We start from the raw sequence: 26,066 nt of genomic DNA, 5'->3' as shown, positions 1-26,066 counted from the left end.
GGTCTGTAGGTGGATTTTAAGTTTATTGCTCTCACTTTAAAGATAAAATCTAAATATGCAATGAAGACATGAAAAACCTTACTATTTTCATTAATAAATATGGCATTACTGCAATACACAATATTTGATATTCAGAGAAACAGTTTCAAATTTGTTCCAAATTTAGATAACACAATTTTTATCCAGTATCTAATGAAACAGCATGTTTGCATTTAAACTTCTTGTAATGTTGGTCTGTATGGTATTTTGTTATAGGTTACATGACTCCCATTTATCTTGAAAATGCAACTAGAGACTAAAAAGTATCTGATAAACCTGTTTAGCAGTTACAATTGTGGTAAGAACCCTCACACACACACACACACACACACTATGGAACTGTAAAAATAAAATTCAGGCATGAAATAAAAAAATTTTATGTCTGTTCTCTCTCTCCCCCTCTCTCCCTCTCCCTCCCTCTCTCTCTCTCTCTCTCTCTCCCTCCCTCCCCCCCTCTCTCCGTGCATATGCACAAAAATCAATTTGCACTGTCAGATCTTAGTTGAATATGTGGAAAAGCCCACACAGGGAGCAGCACAATAAAGAAAAGACCTCCTATCAGTGTTAATTTTATTATTTCTCCACCCCAAAGAGAACAGCAGATAGAAAAATATATACCACACACTTGGGGTATTGTCAAAACCACATTGTCTTTTTTTTAATGCCTTCAAGTCAATTTTGACTCCAACTGACTGCCTGTAGTAGTTAATAGGATTTTCAGAAATTGTTTGCTCTTGCTTTCCTTCTTGGGCTGGGAGTGACTGGCTCCCAATCAACCAGCTGATGTTGTACCAAAAGCAGAACTAAGACTCCCAATTTTCCAATCTCTACCCTGATGCCTTTACCATAACATCAAACTGGTTCGTGGGGGGGAGGGGGATATTGCATTTCTTGTATTGAAAAGGAGTAAAAAAAAAACCTCATTATTTTGTATGTGTTAGACAATTGCATTCCACCAAATGTTGCCTTTGAATTCATGATTTTAAAGTTGCATTGTCAATATATTTGCCTCCCATTGTCTTCAGTAACTGTGATAAAATGTAGTCTTTCCAATAAATGGTTCTCTACAGATAAAAATGCCTTGTTTTCTATCTGTCTTCCTAACCTATCCTCAATATCAGGTCCACAGGAAAGTGCCACCATTATTGTTTGATATTGAACAACCATTATATTTGAAGGGGCTCTAAGATGTTCCTTTTCTCCTGAGGTAAAGATGTGATCTGTATCAATATAAATATGGCTATTAAAAAAGTGACAAAAGAGAAAAGTATTTGGCAATAGGAATTAAGTAGAAGCAACTGATGACATTGGAAAAGGAAAGGAAGGGAGGGAAAGGGAAATATTAATTAGCATGTATATGACAACTGGAAGTATCAGGAAAATAATAAAAGTCAACAGACATCCTTCCTCTTGCCTTTCTCCTCTGCCCCAATACCTTTTGGGTTCTTCCATTTGATATTCATAATTCTAAACACATTTACAGCACTGCAGTGCGAAGTAACTTTCCATTTAGTTTGTATTTTGATTTTCATTTGTTTCTTTTTCTTGGAGACAGAAGCATAAATAAATGATCATATCCCCCTTATATAGTTTAGTTAAATACTAAATCAGATGTTTGGCTCATTAACAAAATAGAATAAGAATTTGTTGTTTTACTTTTTCTAGATTCAATAATTTGTTTTCTTTAAATTCATGCTTTCCTAAACAAATATGTCAATATGCTGGGAAGCAAAGAATCTGTTAACAGATTACTATGTTCATAGATCAATGAAATGTAATTTTCTGAAGATTATTGGCCCCTAAATCAAAATGCCATCTTGCAAGCATTCTTTAATGGGATAAACTGTTTTAATAACAGTTTCCTAAAGTAAACAAAGTGTAAGTTTATATATTATGTTTAGCAAAGCCAAATCCCAAACAACCTAATTTATGCAAAACATCTTTTTACAAGATATTAAGTTTTAACTCTTCCATCTTGTTATTTGAAAACAGGCATAATTAAATAGGCAAGATTTACACAAGTGATAATATATTTGTACAAAATTATTTTTAATCACACATTACACTATTTTATCATTGTAAAACCTAACCAGAGTAGATATCATACAGGTGCAGTGTGTCTTGCCTTGAGTCTCAAGATTACATGGAAAGTAAATGTAAATTAATTGCAAATATATCACGTAGCACTTCCCTCTGGAAATCAAATCAGTGGTCCTGTGTATCCAGATAGCTTTCTTGCTATCATATAAAATATAATGTTCCATGTGAAAAATAATGTTATTTGTTATCCATATTAAACAACTGGGACATATATTCTATTGGGATATTATCTGCCAATTTGGATGAGATATTATCAATACGTAGAGGGTACTATCAGCGTCTTTCTTGGTAAAGCTGTGGGAGGCATTGGGTAGGATGAAACCAGGCTAAATCTGGCAAAATAGAGTTTCTGTGTGTATAGAAATTGATGCATTTGCTGATGGCCTCCATATTCATTCTGAGTGGCTGATCCTTGAAGGGGATTGTCCAAAACTTAAGTATTCTCCTTGACTGTTAACTTCTTTAGAACAACAGTTGGATTCTATGATCAGGATATCCTTTGCTAGTTTCAGTTGACGTGCCATTGCAGTTCCTCTTGGAGCAAGAGGGATTAGCAATGGTGGCTCATGTTCCAACCTTTAGATTAAATTATACTAATATGTTGTATATAGGGCTGTTTTCATATTCTATCCAGACAGTGCAGAGTTTGCAATGTTAGTATGATACAAATATTGTAAAATAAATGTCCAAAAAATCATCTAAGTTTAACATTCATGATACAGGGACTTCATCTGGGTATCCATGATTTACAAAGTCTGTTTTGTTTAATTCAGTGCACAATTTGGGGAAAACATGTTGATGAATACAGATCTATATGTGGAAAATATTATATTACATCAATTTTCACCAACCTGGTAAACTCCGAATTTGTATCAAAACTCAGCTTGACTTGACAATTTTAGGAGTACAGATCAAAATAACTATATTAGGGGATTATTTAAATCGGTTGCATATAGGGAATGATTCTGGCCTGGATTTTTTTTTTTTTTTGTCTGATCTGAACAATAGAAATAGTCAATCAGATATTTGTATGACTCAAATGAGTTATTTGTCTGCATTTTTACTGTGTTTTGCAATTTAATTGAGGGAATGGAGAATCAAATATATTTTCGGTCCAATATATTTCTTTCCAACCTTTCTCTGTAGAGCATTACTCTCGTGCATATTCCTATTGTTCAGAAGGACAATTCATTAGAAGACTGGGTATCCAATTTCAGCACTAAAAATGGTCCTTCTGCACTATTGCCCCTGTACCAGTCCCTGGTGCTACAGTTAGCTAAGTAAATGACTAATAGATGCTTTAAGATTAAGAGACAGTGAGTTGGAAAGAAGCATTAAAATTTGTCACACTTCACAGCTTATGAAATGCATCTTAACTTGGGGATTTGTAAAATCCCACAAGATGACATAAAGAGGAAGAAGGATTTATGAATATATTTCATATCAGGAGTCTTTATAAGTGAATAAATTTATCTATCTATTTCTTGCCAAACCTTGGAAACTTTTAAAATCATTGGTCCAAATTCCATCAACTGAAAGAAAATGAAACGCACAATCTCTTAAAATGCAGAGACAAGAAATAGCCAGGAAAGCTTTTTAACATTCCTTTTCTTGAATATATTCTTTTAAAGAGAACAAAATTTATTCCTTTCCAAACAACGTTTTTAAGAGCCAAGGTGGCGCAGTGGTTAAATGCAGCACTGCAGGCTACTGCTAGATCAGCAGTTCAGCGGTTCAAATCTCACCGGCTCAGGGTTGACTCAGCCTTCCATCCTTCCGAGGTGGGTAAAAGGAGGACCCAGATTGTTGGGGGCAATATGCTGACTCTCTGTAAACCGCTTAGAGAGGCCTGAAAGGCCTATGAAGCGGTATATAAGTCTACTGCTATTGCTATTGCTATTGCTGTTAGACAGTAGAGAAGGCATAAGTATTTTTTTAAAAATAATATGTTTCATCAGTAGTAGATCTGGTTTCCCTTTTGACACTGTAATATGAGCTGAGAATAAAGAACATAATAATAAACTGAGTTACAATGACAATAGTTATTATTTTAATGCTTTGTAGTTCATATCTGATTGCTGAAGAGATTTCTGGCTGATTATAAAAAGTAATATACAAAATAATCACTGGAGAAATTGACAACCAACTTGTTTTTTAACATAACAGTACATATGAAGAATTATTACTGCACAAGAAGTTAATAAGAAAATAAAATTAAAAGTGAATAATGGCTCTTATCAAATTAAGCATAGTATAATCTAAAGAATGAAGAGACTAATCTTGTTTTAGGCTGAAAAAAATACAGATTTTTCTGAATCTTTTTTTATAGTGGAGCTTTGGCCATTGGTGACTCTTCTGCAAAAAATACATTGTTAGAATGCATAAAGCTAAAGAACCTATCTTAAAGAAAATAAAGGATACTAATAAGTGAAATAAATAAATAAACACATTGAAGGTCATACAATTTGAGTAAAAAATGAGTGTGAAATGGGCATTCCTTTCATTTTTCTCCACTTCTGTTGCTTCTAGGATTCTACTTTAGCTGGATCCGCAACCATGGCTGGGCCCAGAACCAGCGCAATTGTGGGAGATCAAGGAACACCATCGAAGGTCCAATTACCACTCAATATGTAAGCAGAAGTTTTGCTCTGAAGAACAATGTATAATTTTGGCATTATTATTTGTAGTTTGAAAATGTCAGCAGAACCTCTTCTCATGGTTATCACTGGTCTGGGTGAACCAGCCTTTTGTCAACATTGAAAAGTGATGAGTGAAAGGCTAGGTCACTTGTATTCACAGGTTGACACAAATTTTAATTTCCAAGTTACTTATTATAGTTCTGTGAATGATTACTTGGCAGGTATTGTTCCTATTAAATAGAGAAAATCATTAATATCATAAATAAGTGGTTCTCAACCTTTTCTTTACCATGGACTCACTTTAAATATGTTTTGTGGCCACAGACCATTGGGACTTAAGATTTAAATCATTTCTTCAAGCCTTCATGGGCCCCCGTGACAATATCACAGCCACAGGGGTTCGCAGACCACAAGTTGAGAACCACTGCCATAAATTATATTAAACCATTTAGAAACAATATTCCTATACAATTTAGTACCTGAAATTATATTAGGAAGAGTGGTTCATAAAATAAAATTCTTCCAGGTATGTATTTAAGCAGTAAATGATGTTACAACATTAGCATGGTACGTGTAAAAATTTTAGTTTCAGTGAAAGATACTAAAAATAGAATGATTAAATATTTATTGAATTTAAATACACAATCAAGGGGAAAAAACACCAAGCACAAGCTGAGTTTTCTTTTCCTTGGATCCAGCACTTTTCCTATCAGCTGGAATATTAGGTGGCGCAGTGGTTAAATGCAGCACTGCAGGCTACTGCTAGATCAGCAGGTCAGCGGTTCAAATCTCACCGGCTCAGGGTTGACTCAGCCTTCCATCCTTCCGAGGTGGGTAAAATGAGGACCCAGATTGTTGGGGGCAATATGCTGACTCTCTGTAAACCGCTTAGAGAGGCCTGAAAAGGCCTATGAAGCGGTATATAAGTCTACTGCTATTGCTATTGCTATCTGAAAAAACATTCTGATTAATTTTGGAGATGGTGAGTGTCCTTCACCCATTTCTCCATTACCTGAATTCGTTTCTTTGTTTATGGCTGCGGTTCTCTTCTAACTTTATAATAATCTTATCCATTATATAATCTCAGCATTTGAATTTCCATCTAAGACATTTAAGGTGTCTTTGCTGCATTTAAAGAGAGAAAGAGAATGTATATTTTTTTTAACAACTACACTAAGTTTATTTAATATGGTTAATAACCAGCAATCAGGTCGTTAAGCAAAGCAGTCACAAAATGATATTGTAACAGCTTGTGATATAATTTCAGCTTTCTTTGCAGACATACAAAGAATTGGTCACTTTGGCTTACTTTTTCATCATTATAAGCACAAATACTCACTAAACGAGACAGTCACTAAATAAGCACTACCTATAGACATCACACCTACCATAAGTACTTAATTATGTATTTTTAATGAACTCACTGTATGGTTTTTCTGTAATTGTCTACAGTATTCCACTTGACAAATCGTGGATTTTTTTAATATGTGTAAGGAAAAGGGAAATAAGCACTTCCGTGCTCTTAAGCGCTAGAAAACCAGACTTCACTTCAAAGGTGTACCACAAACTCATAACAGGCCTACAAAGATGACATCAATCATAGTACCGAGAATTTGATGTTTTAAAATCAGTCACAGTTGAGCCCCTGTAGCCTAAAATTAAAGCTGGAATACAATTCTACCTGGCAACTATTAGTGCTGAATAGTGTAGTCTGAAACTTAACTCATAATATCCAGACAGCCAGCATCACAAAAAGCCCCAAGTTCAATATTGTTTTCTAATGTCACTGGGTAGTCAAAGATAGCTGAGGGTTTTATATTTTGTTCCAAGTGTCTAGTACTGATTGTACTAAAACCAGAGAACGCACTCGTGCTAATTAACATAGTTCACCACACATACACTGCCAAAACATAATGTGACAATAATTCCTCAAGCCTCTTGTGAAAAATATACATTAATTATTTGATCAGGATGCTGCCTACTGGAAGCATTTGATAAATCAAGGCAAAGAATGCCTCGAGGAATTGTTAAAAGATATGAGCAGTCTAATAATTATTGCTGTTTATTTTCTGCTTGCAGTGAGAGTGCTTACTGCACACAGGGATAAAATAAAAAAAGCAAGCAACATTTATTTTTCAACTTGTATTTTCTAGAAGGCAGAAGAATTAGGGCCTTGTGTGTATTGGTTACAGTCTGTATTCAAACTGAATTTGAATTTTAGGGTTTGTTTTTTTAGCTGCTATGTTGAAGATTCCAGTTTTACACCTTCCAGTAATTTTTGAGCTGCTATGTGGAAAATTCCAGTTTTACACCTTCCAGTAATTACCCCCCAAAAATCACATGTAATTTAGCAAAGCCAGTATAGTTTTATATATAGTGTACCTTATTAGGGGTATGCACACAATAGAATATGCAGTATATTTGTTTTGAACTTGAAGCAAACTTTCGTGTCCCAGAGCTCCTGCCAAACTATTTTGAATTGGCAGAATTTTGATTGTTCTGGAATTTTGCTGAAAGATTGGTTTTTCTGAGTTTTGGCTAAAATAAAAATCTGGAAGAATCCTGGCAAGTGATTTTATGGGACAAAGAAGGCAAAGCTGTTACATGTCATCCCTGCTCTTCTCTATGGCCAGAGATATCCACGCACAGTGTAACCCATCAGCCTATCTGTGCCCAGATTTTTAAGTCCCTTTCCTTCAGGGTTTCCCTCAGCTCCAAGTCCCAATTTCCCTGAAGGAGCATATCCCATTAAACCACCCACTCTGATTCTCAACGACTGTCCCTCTGATATGTATAACAATGGGGAAATTTGAAAACTATAGTCTTTTAAAATGATTTCTGGTAATTTTAGAAATACTACTTTCATGTTTCCTTTAATTCAGCTACCTATTTTTAAAGTGCAAAATATCTTAAAAATACATTACGTAGAATTACTTGAGTGTTGCGTCTTTTCATTTTGATACTCAGTATCCAGCTAAATTTTGTTATGGGCATCCTATTTTTGAAATTTGTAGATGAATTTCCAATTAATATTCTAGTGCTGTCAATGTGTTTAATTATCTTGTAGCTGTCTGGATGAATTTTTCCTTCTACGTTCCCATATTCTTTTGCTGGTTAATAATTTCAATTGAATAAATAAATGTAACAATAACAGGTATTTTATTTTAAAACAAAATATGGTTTACTTGCTATGCGCGTCTTCAGCTTTACCCTCTGACTGTTTATATATTTATCATTTTTGACAGTTATTTGGCATTATATGCCTACAAACCTCAGAAGACAGATGAACTAGAACTACGTAAGGGCGAAATGTATCGTGTTATCGAGAAGTGTCAGGATGGCTGGTTCAAAGGGACGTCCTTGAGAAATGGCATGTGTGGCGTCTTTCCAGGCAATTATGTCACTCCAGTTTCCAGGTGAGAAACAGTGGGGGGGGGTTAGCAATCGGATATCATCACCACCTCCCAAAGGAAGGAACTGAATCCCCCAAAAAGTGTCTTTCCTGAGTTTGCACCTCAGATGTTTTAATTTTAATATATTATTTTCAATTCCATAATGTTTTTTTATCATAATAACCTCACAAATGGGTTATAAGAACAGTTTGTGATGCTGAAGGATTGTGCCTGATCTCACATTTGTACCACTACAGCGAAGTACATGTTCATCTCGTCTGTGATCTCAGACTATTGTCTAGATACAATAGAACCTCTGGTCACGACCATTATTCATTCCATAACTCTGGTAGCAACCCAATTTTGTCGTCACCTGAACATAATTTTGGAAATTTGGCTCTTACAAAAAAAAGGGGGGGAAATCAGCCGTGAGAAAAAAATAATTTTTTTGGTCGAAACCTGATTTAATCGTGGTCCAGAAGTGTTTGTGACCAGAGGTTCTACTGTACAGTGGTTGCTCATAGCTAGGCAGGGGAAGGCTATACATCTAAACTGCTGCATGTGGTAGTGTCAGCATCACTTCATTCAGTAATCGGGAAAGAAAACCACTGGACTCCATTTGTATTGAAATCAAGTGTACTTTTACTAATTATAAATGAACAGTTGCAAAGCTAAGCTGAGTCTGGTTAATTAGGCGCGAAAGCTAATAATATAATGTATAATTCATTCCTCTCCCCTTGGCATCCCCGTGCACAGTCCAATCATATTTCCCCCCCAATGTCAGGTGTGAGATAATTTCGAAAGGCATCACCAGGATGGAATGCTGGACCGTTGGCCTTGGCAGGAAACACCCCTCCTCCACATGCGCAGTAAGGTGGTCAGTTCAGCGTCTAGAAACTTCCTCCAGCACAGCAATGATTCCCCTCCAAAATACCATGCCCCCCCTCCCCGTTTCAATGGCAGCCGAAGCATAAGCAAAGCAGAGGCTGACAGGTAGAAATAAACCACAAAAATATCAGCCGAAATGCCCATTTTTTTCTGCTTCCTACTTTTGGCATAGTTCATACTTTCTTTAAAAGAGGTCAAATAGAATTTTTTTATGCAAGTACTAGTTTCCTATATTTCTTCTCAATTCCAGAAGTAAGGATTTCTGTTCAGCTTTTCTCTCTATAATAAGAACTAAGGTTGCATATTTTGTGTAATACATATCACTTTCTCATGAGACAGAATGTGCTGTTCCACAGGTAGTCCTCAACTTATAACTGGTTGTTGAACATTTACAACAGCTATGGGTCTTTTACAGACATTGTAAATGGTCTCCCTGTCTCCCTCTCTTGACAACAGGTTTTGATGCTTCACAATGTTTTGGCCAGTTTGTGGCAAAAATAATAATTATTATTCAAATCTATTCGAGTTTTGCCCCATTTTTCTACTTTTTTTGCCACCTTTGTTAAGTGAATCACTGCAGTTGTTAAATTAATAGCATGGCTATTAAGTGAATCTGACTCCCCCCATTGACTTTCCTTGTCAGAAGGTTGCAAAAGGGGATCCCATGACCCCGGGACACTGCAACCATAAGTGTAAGTTAGTTGACAAGCGTCTGAATGTCACCAACGACATGACCAGGACGATGCTGCAATGGTCATGAGTGTGAAAAATGGTTGAAAGTCCATTTTTCCAGTGCTGTTGTAACTTTGAATGGTCATTAAGCAAACTGTTGTACCTGGAGAACTACCTGTGACCACATGATGAGGAAACATTGATTCCAATATGTTGCCTTTGACTTCTTGCACAGAACTCTTCTCTTGGACTTCCTTTTTATCCAGGGTTCCTGCATCAACTAACCAGCCCAGGAATTTAACAGGAGGCTCTCCAACAGCCAAAGGCTCCCCTCGAGATGCTGCCCCGGCTCTTACAAGCTCTGCTCCTGTTACCAGACCTGCCGTTCCAATCACAACCCCTCCCTCTCAGACCCAGCTGCCAGGAGGCTCCCCACAGATGAATAACTGTTTGAGATATTCTTCTCAGCACCCAGTGATTCAGCCTCGCAGCGCTGTGCAAATGGGTAGGTATAATCTGCAGACATCCTGTCCTCTGAATCTCGCGTCAGAGAAAAAGAGTCTCGGAATCTTCTGTCTGTCTAGGGCGCCTCCGCAAAGTCCTGGCTCTGTTCAAAACTGAATCAGGGATAGGAATTAGAGTTTTTGTTTGGTTTTTGGCCTACATTGTTTAAGGTTGTATTTATTGCTTGCAAGGACCACATTTTGCTTTTCTGGCTATCCTATACAGGTAGTCCTCGACTTACAACAGTTCACTTAGTGACCATTTGAAGTTACAATGGGCACTGAAACAAGTGACTTATGGCCATTTTTTATACTTATGACCATTACAGCATCCCCATGCTTACATGATCAAAATTCAAAAAAGTCATCTTGGCAACTGACTAATATTTATGACCATTGCAGGAGTGATGTGATCCCCTTTGCGACTTTCTGACAAGCAAAGTCAATGGGGCCACCAGATTCAATTACAATGTTACTAATTTAACTACTGCAGTGATTCACTTAACAACTGTGGCAAGAAAGTTCGTTAAATGGGGCAAAATTCACTTTTTGTCTCACTTAGCAAAAGAAATCTTGGGCTAATTGTGGTCATAAGTTGAGGACTACCTGTACTCACAATGGCAGTCCCACTACAGTACTTACACACTAATTCATTTGGGAAGCATGAAGCATCCTGTATGTTAAGAAGTAAACTTGATAAGTCTTCTTAACAAGTCATGTATTGCTTTAATGTTTTAAAACAGTTTATTAGATTTAAAATATGGAAGATGTTTATTGTGCAATGCACAAAACAAGGGATACATCCAGGCGAGCCTTGAAATACAATTTCCTTTTTTAAAAAATAGAGTTTATACATTATGTAATGGGCTTTTTTCCCACATGGCATTCTTTGTTCAAAGAATGTTCTGCATGCATATAAAATCAGTTTTTACACTGCTGTTCTTTTGAGTTTTTTTATTATAATTATATATTCCAGCAGCTTTTCAGAATCATTTTAGAAATACTTTCTGATGATCACCAGATTGCTTTCCTAACATACAATACTGATTTGTCCTAAACATATTAAGAAAAAGCAGCCTCTGATCAGAAGTAAAATAGAATAGACTTTGGTTTTTAGGTGACTGTTTCAAATCACAGAATAAGTGGCTCATTATCCCACATTTTCAAGAAGATTAACTCATTACAAAAGTCTTATTTTTAAATGGCTATATACTGCATGTAGGTTCTGCTAAACATTAAAGAAAGGGGGGAGAAACAGCTATTTATTGTATTATGTTTATTGTATTGTACATCTAGTGTAAATGTTACAGCAACATCATATGATTCCGATTAGCATTTAGCTTGCTATCTTTTTCTCAAACTGCAACTTCCAGACACTTACTAAGAGGAACCCCATGTAGAGCATGTTGCAGTACTCAAGGTATCCAAGATAATAATCCCTGCCAAATTCATCTGGCTCAAGGATAGACATGTCCATTCCACATCAAAGATATTATTAATGGTAACTGAGATTCATGGAATGTTCTCAGGCTGCAAATCTGTTCTTTCAAGGACAATGCAACTCTTTCCGAAACAATCTGACGCTTAATCCCTGAGATCAGTTTCCTGTTTCCCAATAGCATCTTGTCTTGTTTTTAATCCATCTTTCATTATCAAATTTACATAATATATACTGACTGCTATCTAGGAATTGAATGCATATTGATGACAACCCATTCCAAAATTCCAGATAACCTCTCCCAGTACCTTGGTGTAAATATTGAACTGTTATCCCTACCAGGTAAATCAGACCAAAAATCAATTTTATGAGGTTAAGATTACTTTTCTTGAGAGAGGCTATAACAGTGATGGCTAACGTTTTTGTCCTTGTGTGCCGAAAGCGCGCATGCATGCCCACACTCATAATGCAATGCACATGTGACAACACCCCACGCCCATGCACATGTGACACCCCCGGCCTCCCCTTCCCCCCCCCACATGCATGTGCTCCCCTCTGCACTACCACTTCCCCATGCACGTGCGACACCTCCCCCCGCACCCCATTTTGGGGCTAGCAGGCCTCCCTAAAGCCTCCTGTGACCAAAAACGGGCCATGGGAGCATGCCACACACCCCTCCCACACCCCATTTTGAGCCTAGCAGGCCTCCCTAAAGCCTCCTGGGAGCAAAAACAGGGTGCGGGGGGCATGCTGCATCCCTCGGGCATGCGCAGCAAAGACCTGAAAATCAACTGGCCGGTAGGAGGCGAGCACGTATGCATGGTGGAACTGAGCTGGGCGACAGCTCACGGGCCCACAGAGAGGGCTCTGCGTGCCACCTCTGGCACACATGCCATAGGTTTGCCATCACTGGGCTATAACAACAGAATCCTGAAAGTCTGATTGTGCTGAACCTCTCCCCCTTCTTATACCCATGTGGATTAAGGAGATGTCTGAGCCATTAACCACACACTTTGTGCTTGTTTTGAACTCATTCCTGGAGGTGGATATTACCTGTCTCCATCAAGGTCATCTTCCTTATTCTGTACATGAATAGCATTGGAGATAAAATTAAACGATCCTATGGAATTGGGTAAATCCATAATCTAGGTGTCACATCACAGCTTTCCAATATTATCTTCTGGACCAGCCTGACAAGAAGATTCAGAACCACTGTAAAATGATACTCCCAAGATTCAGCTTCCCCAAGGAGCCCAAAATAACTCATCTTTCCGTATATCTTGTCCACATCCTTAAAATTTAGACCAGGGGTGGGTTGCTGGGGGTTTGTAGGGGTTTTGGAGAACCTCTAGCTAAGATTCTGTGCAGTTCAGAGAACCCCAAAATCCCAATCCTGGCTCATCCCGCCCACCCCTCCTTTCCCAGGAGTCCCCATGTGGCCTGTTTTTAGTACAGGCCATACGTGGAGGCTCAGGGAAGGTGAAAAATAGGCCTACTGGAAGGGCGTCCGGAGCATGGGGGACGTTTTCGCCATCCTGGAGTCTCGAGAAAAACCTCCGGAGCCCAGGGTGGGCAAAACCATCCCCCCGCCATGGTGCAGGAGGCCAACTAGGCCACGCCCACCATGGCCACACCCACTCAGCAGCCGGGCAGAGAACCCCTTGCTAAAATGTTTGAAGCCCACCCCTGACTTAGACAGCTAAAAACAATTCAAAATAGTAGAACAAATAATTGCTGGTGTAACATCTTTATAATCTTCTCCAACTCAGAATTCCAAGTCAAAACGAATCTAATTGACTTTCCCCACAAATAATTCTAGTTGTTGAAGTATTCTGGATTACTTCATCCGTCAGAATAGATACAGTAGTTACAGTAGGGGAGTAAATAAGACAGTTTCCTGAATTCATATGTACTGGTAAGTAAGAAGTGTTGTGGTTTTCTTTTAAAATATTCCATATTGCTTTTATTTTAAAAGTATTATATGAAAATCTAGTTCAACCTGAGCATATTTGCTTGTCCTACATTTATTTCTGAATTGCATGCAGTTTTGCATATGGCTAATCAAGATATAAGATGAAAATTGTAAGATTTTGCACAGCTTCTGTTGAGATGTTACTGTTTCTGTATTGTAGATGAGCTATAATCAAAGAGTTCCGTCTGAATTTAGTAGTTTGAAAGGAGGAGTTCAAAATCTCCTATGATATTTCCATTTCTATTTTGACAGTGTTTCTGAAATTACTTTTTCCCTCTCCTGTTTCCTTACACCCTTTTTCTTTTTAGTTGTGCACAATTCTGTGCAGGCCCAGGATCGGCCCACAGCCACAGTCTCACCACTGAGAAGTCAGAATTCTCCATCTCGCCTCCCAGCAACTGTGATCAGATCACACTCGGTGGTTTCTCCACAACATATCCACCACTCTCCTGTGCATGTCATCCCTGGAGCACAGTGTGCCAGGCCTATTATTCCTCTCACTTCAGCAGCTGCAGCAATTACTCCTCCCAATGTCACTGCAGTCAATCTGAACGGAGAAGCTGGAAATGGGCCCATCAGTAGCTTGGTGACTTGTAGCCCAACTAACACAGCTTGCAAAACAGAAGAAAGGAAAAATGAAAAGGTAAATGACCACTTTGCAACATGGATGAGTAGATACATTATGCTCAGCCTTAAAAGAATTAATTGAATTAATTTTCTTACTAGATACGTAATAAAATTTCTTTTTTATCACAATCATCATTGCATTTTGATGTCAATTTTTGAAGGAACTCTGGAGACTGCATCAAAGGTTTGCAAAGGATATATATATATATATATATATATATATATATATATATATATATATATATATATATATATATATATATATATATATATATATATATATATATATATATATATATATATATATATAAATAATTTTCACCCTGATTAATTTACTGTTTATACATTTTTTAATGTAGCTTTGGAGCTGCTGACTGGTTGAGTGAGTATCTTACATATTAAGAAATTCACTATCTTCTCCATCTGTTGTACCTCTTTGATTGATATGCTTCTTTTAAGTACTGCAATTTTGATAGCACAGGTATACAAAATAAGTATCAAATAGTCTTTTACCATATATCTAAGTTCAGCCAAAATGGATTAATTAGACTGAAGATGTTAAATGACATGTAGCCTTAGGGGCTTAGAGTCAGAGGCATATTAAAACATTGATATGTGAATGTTTGAGGCTGTTTTAATAGCACTATAAATATCTATGGTTCTTTCAGAAAATTGCACTTGTACACATCGGTAAGACAGGACAGGACAGGGTTAAATATGATGTTGAATATGTGATTGATTCTCTAGAGATGTAGGCATATGGGGTTCACTTTCAGAACAGCCTTTCCGTGTCAGTGCAGTAACATGTTAATGAACGTTAGTACCAACCTGATCTAAACATGCTAAGCTCAGTCAATCCTTCACAAACACAGTACTGTATTTTGTTTCCATATAGAGTTTACACATGTTGTAACTAATCACTCTCCTGCATAGGTGATGAATGCTGTCTATTAAAAGCTACTTGCAGAACTTCATGATTAATCACTGTTTAGAAGTATTGGAGTAAAAATCTAAGTGTGTAAAAGCATTCCTTCTTATTAGTCGTAAGTTTTGTTGCTAAAGATATTTCCCTGTCCGGTTGTGTCTGACTCCAAGATGTGGTGCTCACCTCTGATTCTTGGCCGAGGGAGCCAGCGTGGTCCAAATACATTTTCATGGTCATGTGGCCACCATAGCTATATGCAGAAGGCATACAGAAGGCTGTTACTTTCCCACCAAAGTGGTAGCTATTAATCTACTCAGATTTCCATGTTTTGGAAACCAAATGCTACGTGGACTGGAGCATTTTTGTTTTGTTTTGTTTTGGATGGATCTTTTGTTCACTCTTCTTCTATTTTTGGGGCCATTTAAAAAAATACAAATGACCACTTTAAAGTCTAGGATTCTTTCCCCCCCCCAAAAAAAAATAGTGAGTTCCAGATAAGTAAATAGCCATATATTTTATAGAGCTCTTATCTTTTAATGATCAAGTTAAAGGATGGATTTTCACTAAAAAAAATCCTAAACAACAAATGAAACCAATTCAGTTAATGTTTTGCTCAGTGGGTGGACTTTCTTCTTTAGTTACATTGCACAGTTTTTAGTCCAGCATAATTATATATTTTAATTTATAATGATTAAACTAATACAAATTTTTATTTTCCCTGCACTTTCAGAATTTATTCCAAAGTTCAGGTCTCATTGATTGCCCTAAATGATATAACTGGACTATAGGTAGTCCTTGCCATATGGCCACAATTCAGTTTTGCCCTATTATATAATCTTTCTTGCCACAGTTGTTAAGTGAATCACTGCTAACTTAGTACCACAGCTGTTAAGTGAACCTGGCTTTCCCATTGACTTTGCTTGTTAGAAGGTCACAAAAGTGATCACATGACCTTGGGACACTGCAACCATCCTAATCACTTGCCAATTGCCAAGCATCTTAATTTTGATCATGTGACCATGGGGATGCTGCAATGGTTGTAAGTGTGAAAATTATCATGTCACTTTTTTCAGTGCTTTTGTAACTTTGAACAGTCTCTAAATGAATAGTTGTAAGGACCACCTCTACATGTCATCTAAATTCAAAACCTGAGCCCTGCCTTGTTGTTCCATTCTCCATTAGCTGGTAGTGTGACTTCATCTCTTTTTTTGGATGCTTTGAATTCAGGCTTAAAGGTGCCAAAAGAAACTCTGTGGCTGCACATAATGGTTAGTGTGACTTAAGACTACATTGGGGGTTTTAGTAACTCCTTTAGTAATTCCTGCTGGCTTATGATCTGTAGACAATCCACCAAATGCTTAGATCTTTATTATACACTAAACATCTTTGTCTGTATTTTGTAAATGCTATATATTATTAGGTTGAAGTTCATCTTGGAGAGTTCAGCTTTGTGTTCCAATCTATAAAAACAATTTTGAAACTTCTGGGTTTTTTTTTTTAAAAAAGAAATACTGTTTTAGTATACACTTTCACATACCGGTAGTTATTAATGACTGATTGGAAAGTTGCTGGAAACATGTGAGGAAGTCAAATCACTGTAGTAAATTTGCTTCCGTCCATTGTCAACTTCAGATTTTTGGAATAAAAACCATTTGTTTCTGAAGCCTTCAATTTCCAAGTTTCGTCTTTAGAAGTTAAAACAATTTCAAGTTGAAGCAATAGGATAGCTGTGGATGTGGATAATTTAATATTATAATGTTCAGCACAGAGGGCAAAACACCTGTGTTGTTTTTATAACTTTTTTATAAAAAGGATTTTACATTTCTTTGGTTTATTACCATAAACCAATCTGCAGCAGTGTATTATGTGTTAAAAATCACAGAATACAATTTCCTCTTTAACAGTAATATTTCTGTTAATTACCAATCTATTATGATTTGATATTGATCTATTTTTTCCTCTGACAGTTTATTTGATAAATAATTTAGCTATTGTTTTCATGTCAGGTGTAACTATTAACTTGAACAAAATGATCCTGTTCCAGGAGCTTAATCTGATGAAGCAAATCACACTAGAAATGTTTAAACATCTAATTATTCATTCTGGGGGGGAAAACCCTGACTTCTGATAAGAATTCTGATTAAACTTTCCCAAAACATATGGCACTGTGGTTGCTAAAGAGATGAATATGTTGTTGGTTCTTGGAACAGCTTATGAATCCATCAGCAGTGACAGAATATCTTTATAATTTTCTGATGCCTAGAATATACCCAAATTAATTGAAAGCCAGCTATTTGAAAATACCATTTGTTCCTCTAAGCCAGTAGTAAAATCTGTTCAAATTGTCTAATGTAGGGTAGAATTACCATATGGACTTAAGGAATTATTGATTCGTGCATAATTTCATTCCTGTACACTATGCTTAAAATAGTGCAGTGATTCTTCTTTTTTACCAGTTAGTAAATGCCATCCGTTCTTCTCTGGTGTGACCTACAAATTTACTTAGGTATTTATCTTGCAAATGTATATCTTAACACCGGGCAGCTAACTAAACATGAAAGCAAAAATCTCAGTTAAAAATAAATAAATAAAAGATGTCAAGTAAAGATAATCAACTCTTCACCAAAATTGTCAAGGAAAGCAAACAGAAACACCCACCCATCCTCCTGGCCATAAAGCCTGAGACATGACCTGAACCTTCTGGAATCCTAGTGGGCGGGGAAGCTTCCCACAGGCCTGGTACCACCACAGAGAAGCCCCATATAAAGCCATAGAAGTGTTCAGCAGCTACAGTTTAATCCAGCCTGGCCTTAGAAATTATTCAGAGACACAGGTATATACCAGTTGCTCAGATCTACTAAAGGAAAAATAGGGTAGAAGTTTAATAAAATAATTAAATAATTAAAATAGCTATTGAGCAGCTGCTAGCATGCTGTTTTTACACAATGATAAATTTATTTATTTATTTATTTTACATTTTTATTTATAGAGACATTTCCATCAAGGTGGGTCACAGCAGGTAATGTCACCCCAATGAGGACATAGCAAATGTTGTGGAAACAATTTTATTAAAATAACAAGTAGTGCAGTAATAAAAATACAGAAGAGACATAAAGGTAAAAAAGTATAACACTACCATTAAAAGACAAATAGCAGAATAAAAATAACAGAACTATGTGGGGAAAGCTAAAGTTTTTGTTTATTATTATTATTCATTTAAATATGCTATAGAAGGGACAATCTCAATGGACTAGGTGAAAATTCAACAGTTCAATTTAATTATTTAAAATAGTTAAACAATATTTTGATTTTTGTCATTGACATCATTTTTGTTAGGTAAGCTCCCCTTGGGAGAGCGAGTACGTTCAGCAAAGTGTTGTGAGAGTTTTGTTGGAGAACACACAAACCGGCAGAGACACTGCAGTTTAAATAGGCTTTTACTTTCATGGAAATAGAAGTATCAGAGTCCATCAAACAGTCCAAGTCATACAAGGATAAGACAGTCAGTAATCAATGTCTTTCAGTTAATCAGTCAGTCAGTCAATTTTGCCCCTCCTTTCGCATTTTTTCTTCAATGATTCTATTCTACTATTTCTTCAATATTAATGTAACTCTTGCCCCATGGTGAATTGTCCCATGGCGAGTTGGCCATGGTGAGTTGGCTGTCACAAATTGGCCATGGCGACTTAATCATATGAGTTGGCCGTGGCAATTGTCCCATTCCATCTTCAAAGTACCTGAGGGCAGGACAAGAAGTAATGGGTGGAAGCTTATCAAAAGAGATCCAACCTAGAACGAAGGAGAAATTTCCCGACAGTGAGAACAATGAATCAGCTGTGGGTACTCCATCACTGGAGGTTTTTAAGAAGAGAGTCATTTGTCTAGAATGGTAGAGAGTCCACTACTTGAGCAGGAGGTTGGACTAGAAGACCTCCAAGATCCCTTCAAACTCTGTTATACGGTTCTGTTAATGTCTTGGACCTAGCATCATAAAAAAATAAATTCCTTTTGTTCACAAATTACATCTTGGACTATCATTTAGAGAGAATTTTTGGCGTTTAAAGCAAATGTGAGTATTTTGGATGTTTAACATTAAATTAGTTCAAGATGGAATTTCATTTCAGTTTAGTATATTGATTATAATTCCCGTATTTTTTTTGGTCTTAGTACATTTAAGAATATGCATTTTAGCTCCAGAAAATAGTAAAATAAGAAAAGCAAAATAGCATGCAGCTGCAGACATAGATTCCCCTCATTTCTAATTTATTCTTAACTATAGAAATGTAGCACTGCCAAATTTTGTTCTGCAATGATAAAAGCTTGATTTAACTGCTAAAGTTTAATTTCCTTTTAAGTTCAGTGCATGTGGCCCACAGCTTTTCCTCTGCCAAAAGACTGATCTGGCTGGTTCAGCAATAATCAGCAATAGTCACATGATTCATTAGAAATTTGACATATCTGGAAAATTCTCATTTTTATTGTTTAAGTAGTTGCTGTTTAGTCCCCATGGAACATTAGGTAAAGAACATTTATAGGATTTTAATTGAAAAGAGCCTGTTGATAATTTGCTAAGATTCCTGAAAGGTTGTGTTTAAACAAAAGTAAAGAATTGGATATTATATAAAGCCAAACTATTTTAATCCTGTATAATGTAAACTGTGCAGTGTATCATTCTCTAGCTCTTTTCCACACCCATATTTTTCTCAGAAATAGGTTACAGAATCAAAAGTTCAGCACAGAACCAGACATATTTTACTCTGGGAACACCCATGGTGAGAACTCCCAGTGTAATCTGTTTGTAGTCTTCTCGTGAAGAATATGGTTGTTTTTTCTATTCACATTTTGCATACTGATTTGGCAGCAAAACAGTATTTGCAAGGAGCATAATATTGGTAGGTTTTTTAAACATAAGTTTTAATATGTTTCATTTTGTGCATCAGACTGTACAAACTTAGACTATCATTCCATAGTAAATAATTTGAACTGTATCTTGGATGCCTTCAAAATCTAGGAATCTTGAGAAATTACAGTGGGTCTAGGAGATTGTTCCCATCCTGCAGCTTTATAATTTTAGAAGCCCCACAGTTTTGACTCCAGGAAGAAATCTGTTGAATACATAAAAAGATAAGTGAGTTGTAGCATAGCTGTAAGCTTTATTTCTATTATACAGTATGCTCTTTCGGGGAAGGCAACTAGATATCTTACTACTGTAAGTATAATATAAGTGGCAAACATGGCTAGCGGGCCTTCATGTTGGGAATATAAAGGATGACCTTGATAGAGAGAGGGAAAGTCTGTTATCAAGGCAACAAATAGATCAACATAGATTAAGCCCATACAAAGTTACTTTCAAAAACATCTAACACAGGAACTCTCCTAATTCACACGAAAATAAAAGGAGGAGGGAAAGTAGATTTAAATCTGCAAGATTCTGTTATTATAGCCATTTTACTAAAAAAAAAGTTGTAAACCTATGCAGCAACAGTTAATTGATGTGGTCTACCTTGTAAGTCTAATAGTTTGCACAAGTTCTTCTTGTGCACCAATTGCATCCCTTCTTGGACTGAGAGGTCTTCTTCGCAGTTAATCAATTCTTAGTCAATTCTTATGTGGATTACTGTAATCTATATAACACATAACACAGCATTTGGAACTCACAACTGTCCTGAATGTGACGGTATTGACAGTTTTCGGTGTTTCTGGTGGTAGCTGATATAAGTCTGCTCCATGAGCTGCATTGCCTCCTGATAAACTTCCAGATACGATTCAAGATACCTTTCTTGCCTATAAAGGCCTCTATGGCATAGGGTTAGTTTGTTAGACTGCCTTTCTTCATTGTTCTGCTCCCCCTACTAGATGTAGCAGACAGGACGTGCTCTGGGCCCTTCTATTAAACAATTTCATCTTGCTGGACCAGGAGTTGTGACTTGTCTATGATAGTGTGATCTGAAAACCCTGTTCAACTTTCGCAAGGTTCTGAAGACCTGGCTGTTTCTCCAGGCATTTGTTCCAGAAGTTTGGCGAACTTTACTGCTGCTATTGGGGTTTTTCATAATTGGATTTATTATTTATCTCAGGCAACATCAGTCATCAGTTGCATCTATTGTTTTAAATCAGTTAGTAGCCTACTCAAGGATCAGCGACTGGCTAATTCAGGTAAGTAAAGATGCTTCCTGGGAACCGAATATACAGTAGGAGCTATACAAAATACGTTTGAGATTCTAGGATGGCAAAAACAAAATGGAGAAACTAAGGGGTTTAAAGTATTTTGGAAATGTCTTGCAAATGGAATAAATTATGGTAGGGCAGAGCTCAAAATCTGGATTAGATGTGGGCAGAGCTCAAAATCTGGATTAGATGTCTCAGTGTTTTCAGCTACTGTTTGTAATCCATAGTTTCATTTCTTTATTTAGAAAACGTATTTACAAGTAAAGGTACAAAGAATCTTTGAATAATACATTTCTATATAAATTAATATATCAGAAGTTCATCAGAATGAATGAACAAACACAATCGAGTATCAAGGAAGACTCCAATGCAAAATAAACATTAAAGCCTTTCAGTGTGCTTGTTTAGGCCCACTGTCCTGTCAGTGATTCAAATAATTTGAAATGTTAGCGTTAAAGCAAATTATTGATCTTATTCCCATTTGGATTGTACATTGGGCTGTAGATCCTTTTCCTCATTTATTTTATGGCCATGAAGGTTTCAGATCATAAAACACTTATCTATAAGAGTTATCTCATGCTTCGCATTTTACCTGCCATTTCTTTCCTAACATTACAGCAAAAGATCTATAGCAACAATCAATGGATGACTATTTCTCAGGCTGGCAATTAACTCAGCCAAATGTATGAACTCCAACTGTCAATACATAGTATGCTTCAAATTATGTAATGAAACAGGATTGTCTCCTGTTGTTAGCTTTAGCACTTCTTCAAGAATCCTTAAAAATGACTTTTCTTAAACATTTGTAATCTTCAGAATATATCTTAAACATTTGTAATCTTCAGAATATCTTCAGAATATAATCTTCAGAATATATATATGTGTGTGTGTGTGTGTGTGTGTGTGTGTGTATGTGTGTATATGTGTGTGTATATGTGTGTGTATGTATGTATGTATATATATACATACATACATACATACATACATACATACATATATACATATACATATGTATGTATGTATGTATTGTGCCCCTGGTATGCCCAAATATGGGAGGGAGCATACTGCTTCCCTTTTCTGTCTATCGGCTCACTCTGGGGGCCATCCAGGCAGAAAGCCATTTTTTTATGTTGCCTTGTTACATTTGTGTTGCATTTATTTGTATATATATATATATATATATATATATATATATATATATATGTATGTATGTATGTATGTATGTATGTATGTATGTATGTATATATATATATATATATATATATATATATATATATATATATATATATATATATATATATATATATATATATATATATATATGTTCTAAATTTAACTAAATTTAATTTTAAAAAATTTTTCTTCATTTTTTTAAGGTTTGTAATTTGAATATTAAAATATTGAAGTCCATGATACAGAATTGCATGAATGGAATTGGGAAGATTCTGGAATATTCAAATTACAAACCTTAATAATATTTGAATATTAATATTCAAATTACAAACCTTAAAAAAATGAAGAAAAATTTTTTAAAATTAAATTTACAGTTAAATTTAGAACCATTTTATAGTATTTCTATATGAAGATGTTAGGATATAAATTAACATATATGAATGTTTGATAGTAGGGTACAAACATATGAGATGCAATTGGATATTATTTGATCCTTTCAATAAAAAAATCTCTTGAATTACATTAAATTTTATGTGTGTGATAGGAGCATTAGTGGCCGTGGCAGAGGTATGCCATAAATGAATATTTAAATCCAATCTGGCAGCTGTTAATTTCTAGCAGAATTCTTTTTTTTGATTACCCCCTTATAGTGAAGAAAATTCTGGTTCTGGTTTTTATAGACTGCCAGAAATAATCCCATTTGCTCACTTTTCTCTCTACAATAGGAGGAGGGGAAATTTAATAAATGCAAACACTAATTGAGAATCAGAATGAGAAAATACAAGAGTTGTTAGGCAGGCCATGTAAATTATTTAGAATAATATTTCAAATGCACCAAACGTATTGATCACTCTTTTATTACCATGATTAGCAGGGTAAGCATTATCATTCTGCAAGCCTATGAAATTGGGCATACACGTGTTTCTTTTGTTCTTCTCTGCATGTGTGCAGAAAGGGAGCCATGGGTTATTATCTCAGCTGCAGGAGAATGCTCATTCTGCTCAGGCAATACTGACTTTTCTATGCTGGACTATCCAGGACTTTGAGTTTAGTTTATTATTACAGATCAAGGACCAACACGGATCCAGCAGTTTGTGCCAAATCCCAGCTTCAGTCAAGTAACAGTGTATTTTTATTTAAAAAATCATTTCATTCAGCAGCCTTCCTCCAGCAATATTTGCCATTCCATTACAGCCCCTTTCTTTCCATCTAATCACATGGAAAAGAACCTTTAATTAGCCAAATAGTGCTATGTTCTTTTCTCTATATGGGAGAATAGTTGGCATGCAGAAGTTTGTACAACTGTTCTTCTCTTCTAGGTTCCCAGTGGTACCATAGACTGGAATATCACATTCAGCTATCATAACACTGTTCCTAGTCTCACATCTACACATAATTAATATGATACCAATTCATACTTTTTGCTGTAGATATTAACCCTTCAAGAATGAATACTTTTTCACTCTCCTATATTTACCCATCAATTTTGTTTCCAAGAATTAGCCCAGCTACACTCAATCTGTTGCATCATAGGTACACAGCATTCCTTTTTCTTGCTTTCATGCTCCTTACCATTTACTACTCTTACATTCCTGTTGCAATCCTCCATATGTTGTGTCATCTCTAGAGGGACCCAAAGATACCTGTACCCCATTGCAGTGTTCCCTGCTAACAGTGAGGTTGGTGCTGGCAGTTTTGATGTTCAGGTGAAACTCAAAAAATTGGAATAGCATGCAAAAGTTCATTTATTTCAGTAATGCAACTTAAAAGGTGAAACTAATATATGAGATAGACTCATTGCATGCAAAGCATGATAGTTCAAGCTGTGATGTGTCATAATTGTGATGAGTATGGCTTACAGTTCATGAAAACCCCATGTACTTTCACCTGTACTTTGGCCATTATTTCACAAGGGCAACCAAATCCCAATTTTAATATTTCAAGGATTCTTACACTATTCTGCACAAGTTGGATCTCTAATCTGGAGAGTACTTTGAAAGCCAGCATTTTTTTCCAAATCCCACCAGTTAGAAGGAACCCACACTGAGGACACTTCTGTCATTCAGCATGCTTCATTTACTGCTTTCACTTAAGATACTTCTGTTATTTCTGATACAGAAAATGATTTTGTCAGCCGTGCACAAAATTTCTCATCTGAACTACTGCATGTTCTGTTAGCTGTTCGCTGGGAAAATATTTGCAGTTAAACCGTCACCATTTTCACAAACACTTCTAAAATATGTATTGTGGGCATTTTAGTGCTTTTCTTAAAGGGTGGATTTAGGATAACAATTTTTTTCTTTAGGAGGTAGCATTTTGATGCATAGTTTTTGCTAACATATTTGGTTGGGTTGTATTTTCATTTATGTACTAAATTTTGAGTTGCCAAACACATTACAAAATTCTGAAGATGTAATTTTGGGTAAGGCTAGCAAATCCAAATGGTATATTTGACTACAAAATTCTGATCAATCTGATCAAAAATTTCTAATCAATCCTAAGAATCACCATCAACAGGATTGTACGTGACTTATCTTCCTATCTAAGGATGGCAATATCCAACTCACGTACATAAAGATTTAACCAATTGTTGAATGTGTAGCTATGTAGGAGTATTGCCAGAAAAATCAACCAGAAATTATTAGGCGCCACAGAAATCAAGAGATTCGGGCAGTTCAAATGAGTATAAATATCTATTGCAAGCTTAAACTCTCTACAAGAGACTGAACTATTAGCAGTCAAGGGGAAAGAGTGGGAGTTAAGAAAGGAATTCAAGTTGGACTGGGCTTAGATCTCTTGTGGGCACACAGGGCCTCATGACTGATTACACATTTGACCCCTCCCTGAGGCTCAGCCTGGTCATCTCCTACAGAAATGCTACTCTTTCTTTAACTGATCAAAGAATTGTAGGTTAGGTTGGAAGAATAGAACTAATCAAGACAGTTTTTTATTCCATTTTGCACATAGTAATTAAGAAAAGAACAGAATAACAGAATTGAAAGGGAACTTGGAGGTCTTCTAGTCCAACTCCCTGCTCAAACCCTAAACCATTTCAGACAATTGGCTGCCCAATCTCTTCTTAAATGCCTCCAGTGATGGAGCATCCACAATTTCTGAAGACAAGCCGTTCCATTGGGTAATTGTTCTCACTGTCATGAAATTTCGACTTTGTTCTAGGTTGCTTCTTTCCTTAATTATTTTCCATCCATTGTTTCTTGTTCTGCGTTCTGGTGCTTTGAAAATTAGGTTGACTCTCTCTTCTTTGTGGCAGCCGCTCAAATATTGGAACACTGCTATCATGTCACCCCTAGTCCTTCTTTTCACTAGACTAGAAATACCCAATTCCTGCAATCATTCTTCATATGTTTTATCCTCCAGTCTCCTACTCATCTTTGTTGCTCTTCTCTGCACTATTTCCAGAGTCCCAACATCTTTTTTTTAATATTGTGGTGACTAAAATTGAATGCAGAATTCCAAGTGTATTCTTACCTTATAAAGCAATACTCACACCTCACATGATCTTGATTCTA

General features: G+C 36.2%; 1 protein-coding gene across 3 annotated transcripts in view; it reads left to right on the top strand.

Annotated features, from left to right (window-relative positions):
* Positions 1-26,066, top strand: part of SH3RF3 (SH3 domain containing ring finger 3) — a 210,262-nt gene that overhangs the window by 167,835 nt on the left and 16,361 nt on the right. For 2 of the 3 annotated variants that reach the window (XR_015698211.1, XM_014063379.2), the window contains exons 5-8: positions 4,669-4,769; positions 8,024-8,194; positions 9,997-10,235; positions 13,952-14,286. Coding sequence is in view for 2 of the 3 variants with exons in the window: in XM_014063379.2 (XP_013918854.2) it covers positions 4,669-4,769; positions 8,024-8,194; positions 9,997-10,235; positions 13,952-14,286 (846 nt within the window). In the remaining variant the exon portion in view is untranslated. Of the gene's footprint in view, positions 1-4,668; positions 4,770-8,023; positions 8,195-9,996; positions 10,236-13,951; positions 14,287-14,629; positions 15,238-26,066 lie in introns of those variants that run through there. The other variant, XM_087726477.1, reaches the window with a different exon arrangement.

This window comes from Thamnophis sirtalis, unplaced genomic scaffold, assembly GCF_051295495.1.
Source record: "Thamnophis sirtalis isolate CommonGarterSnake01/CBP01778 unplaced genomic scaffold, rThaSir2_p1.2 scaffold_12, whole genome shotgun sequence".
NCBI classification, from domain to species: Eukaryota; Metazoa; Chordata; class Lepidosauria; order Squamata; family Natricidae; genus Thamnophis; species Thamnophis sirtalis.
The sequence above is the reverse complement of the archived record's forward strand: the minus strand, read 5'-3'. Positions and strand labels throughout refer to the sequence as shown.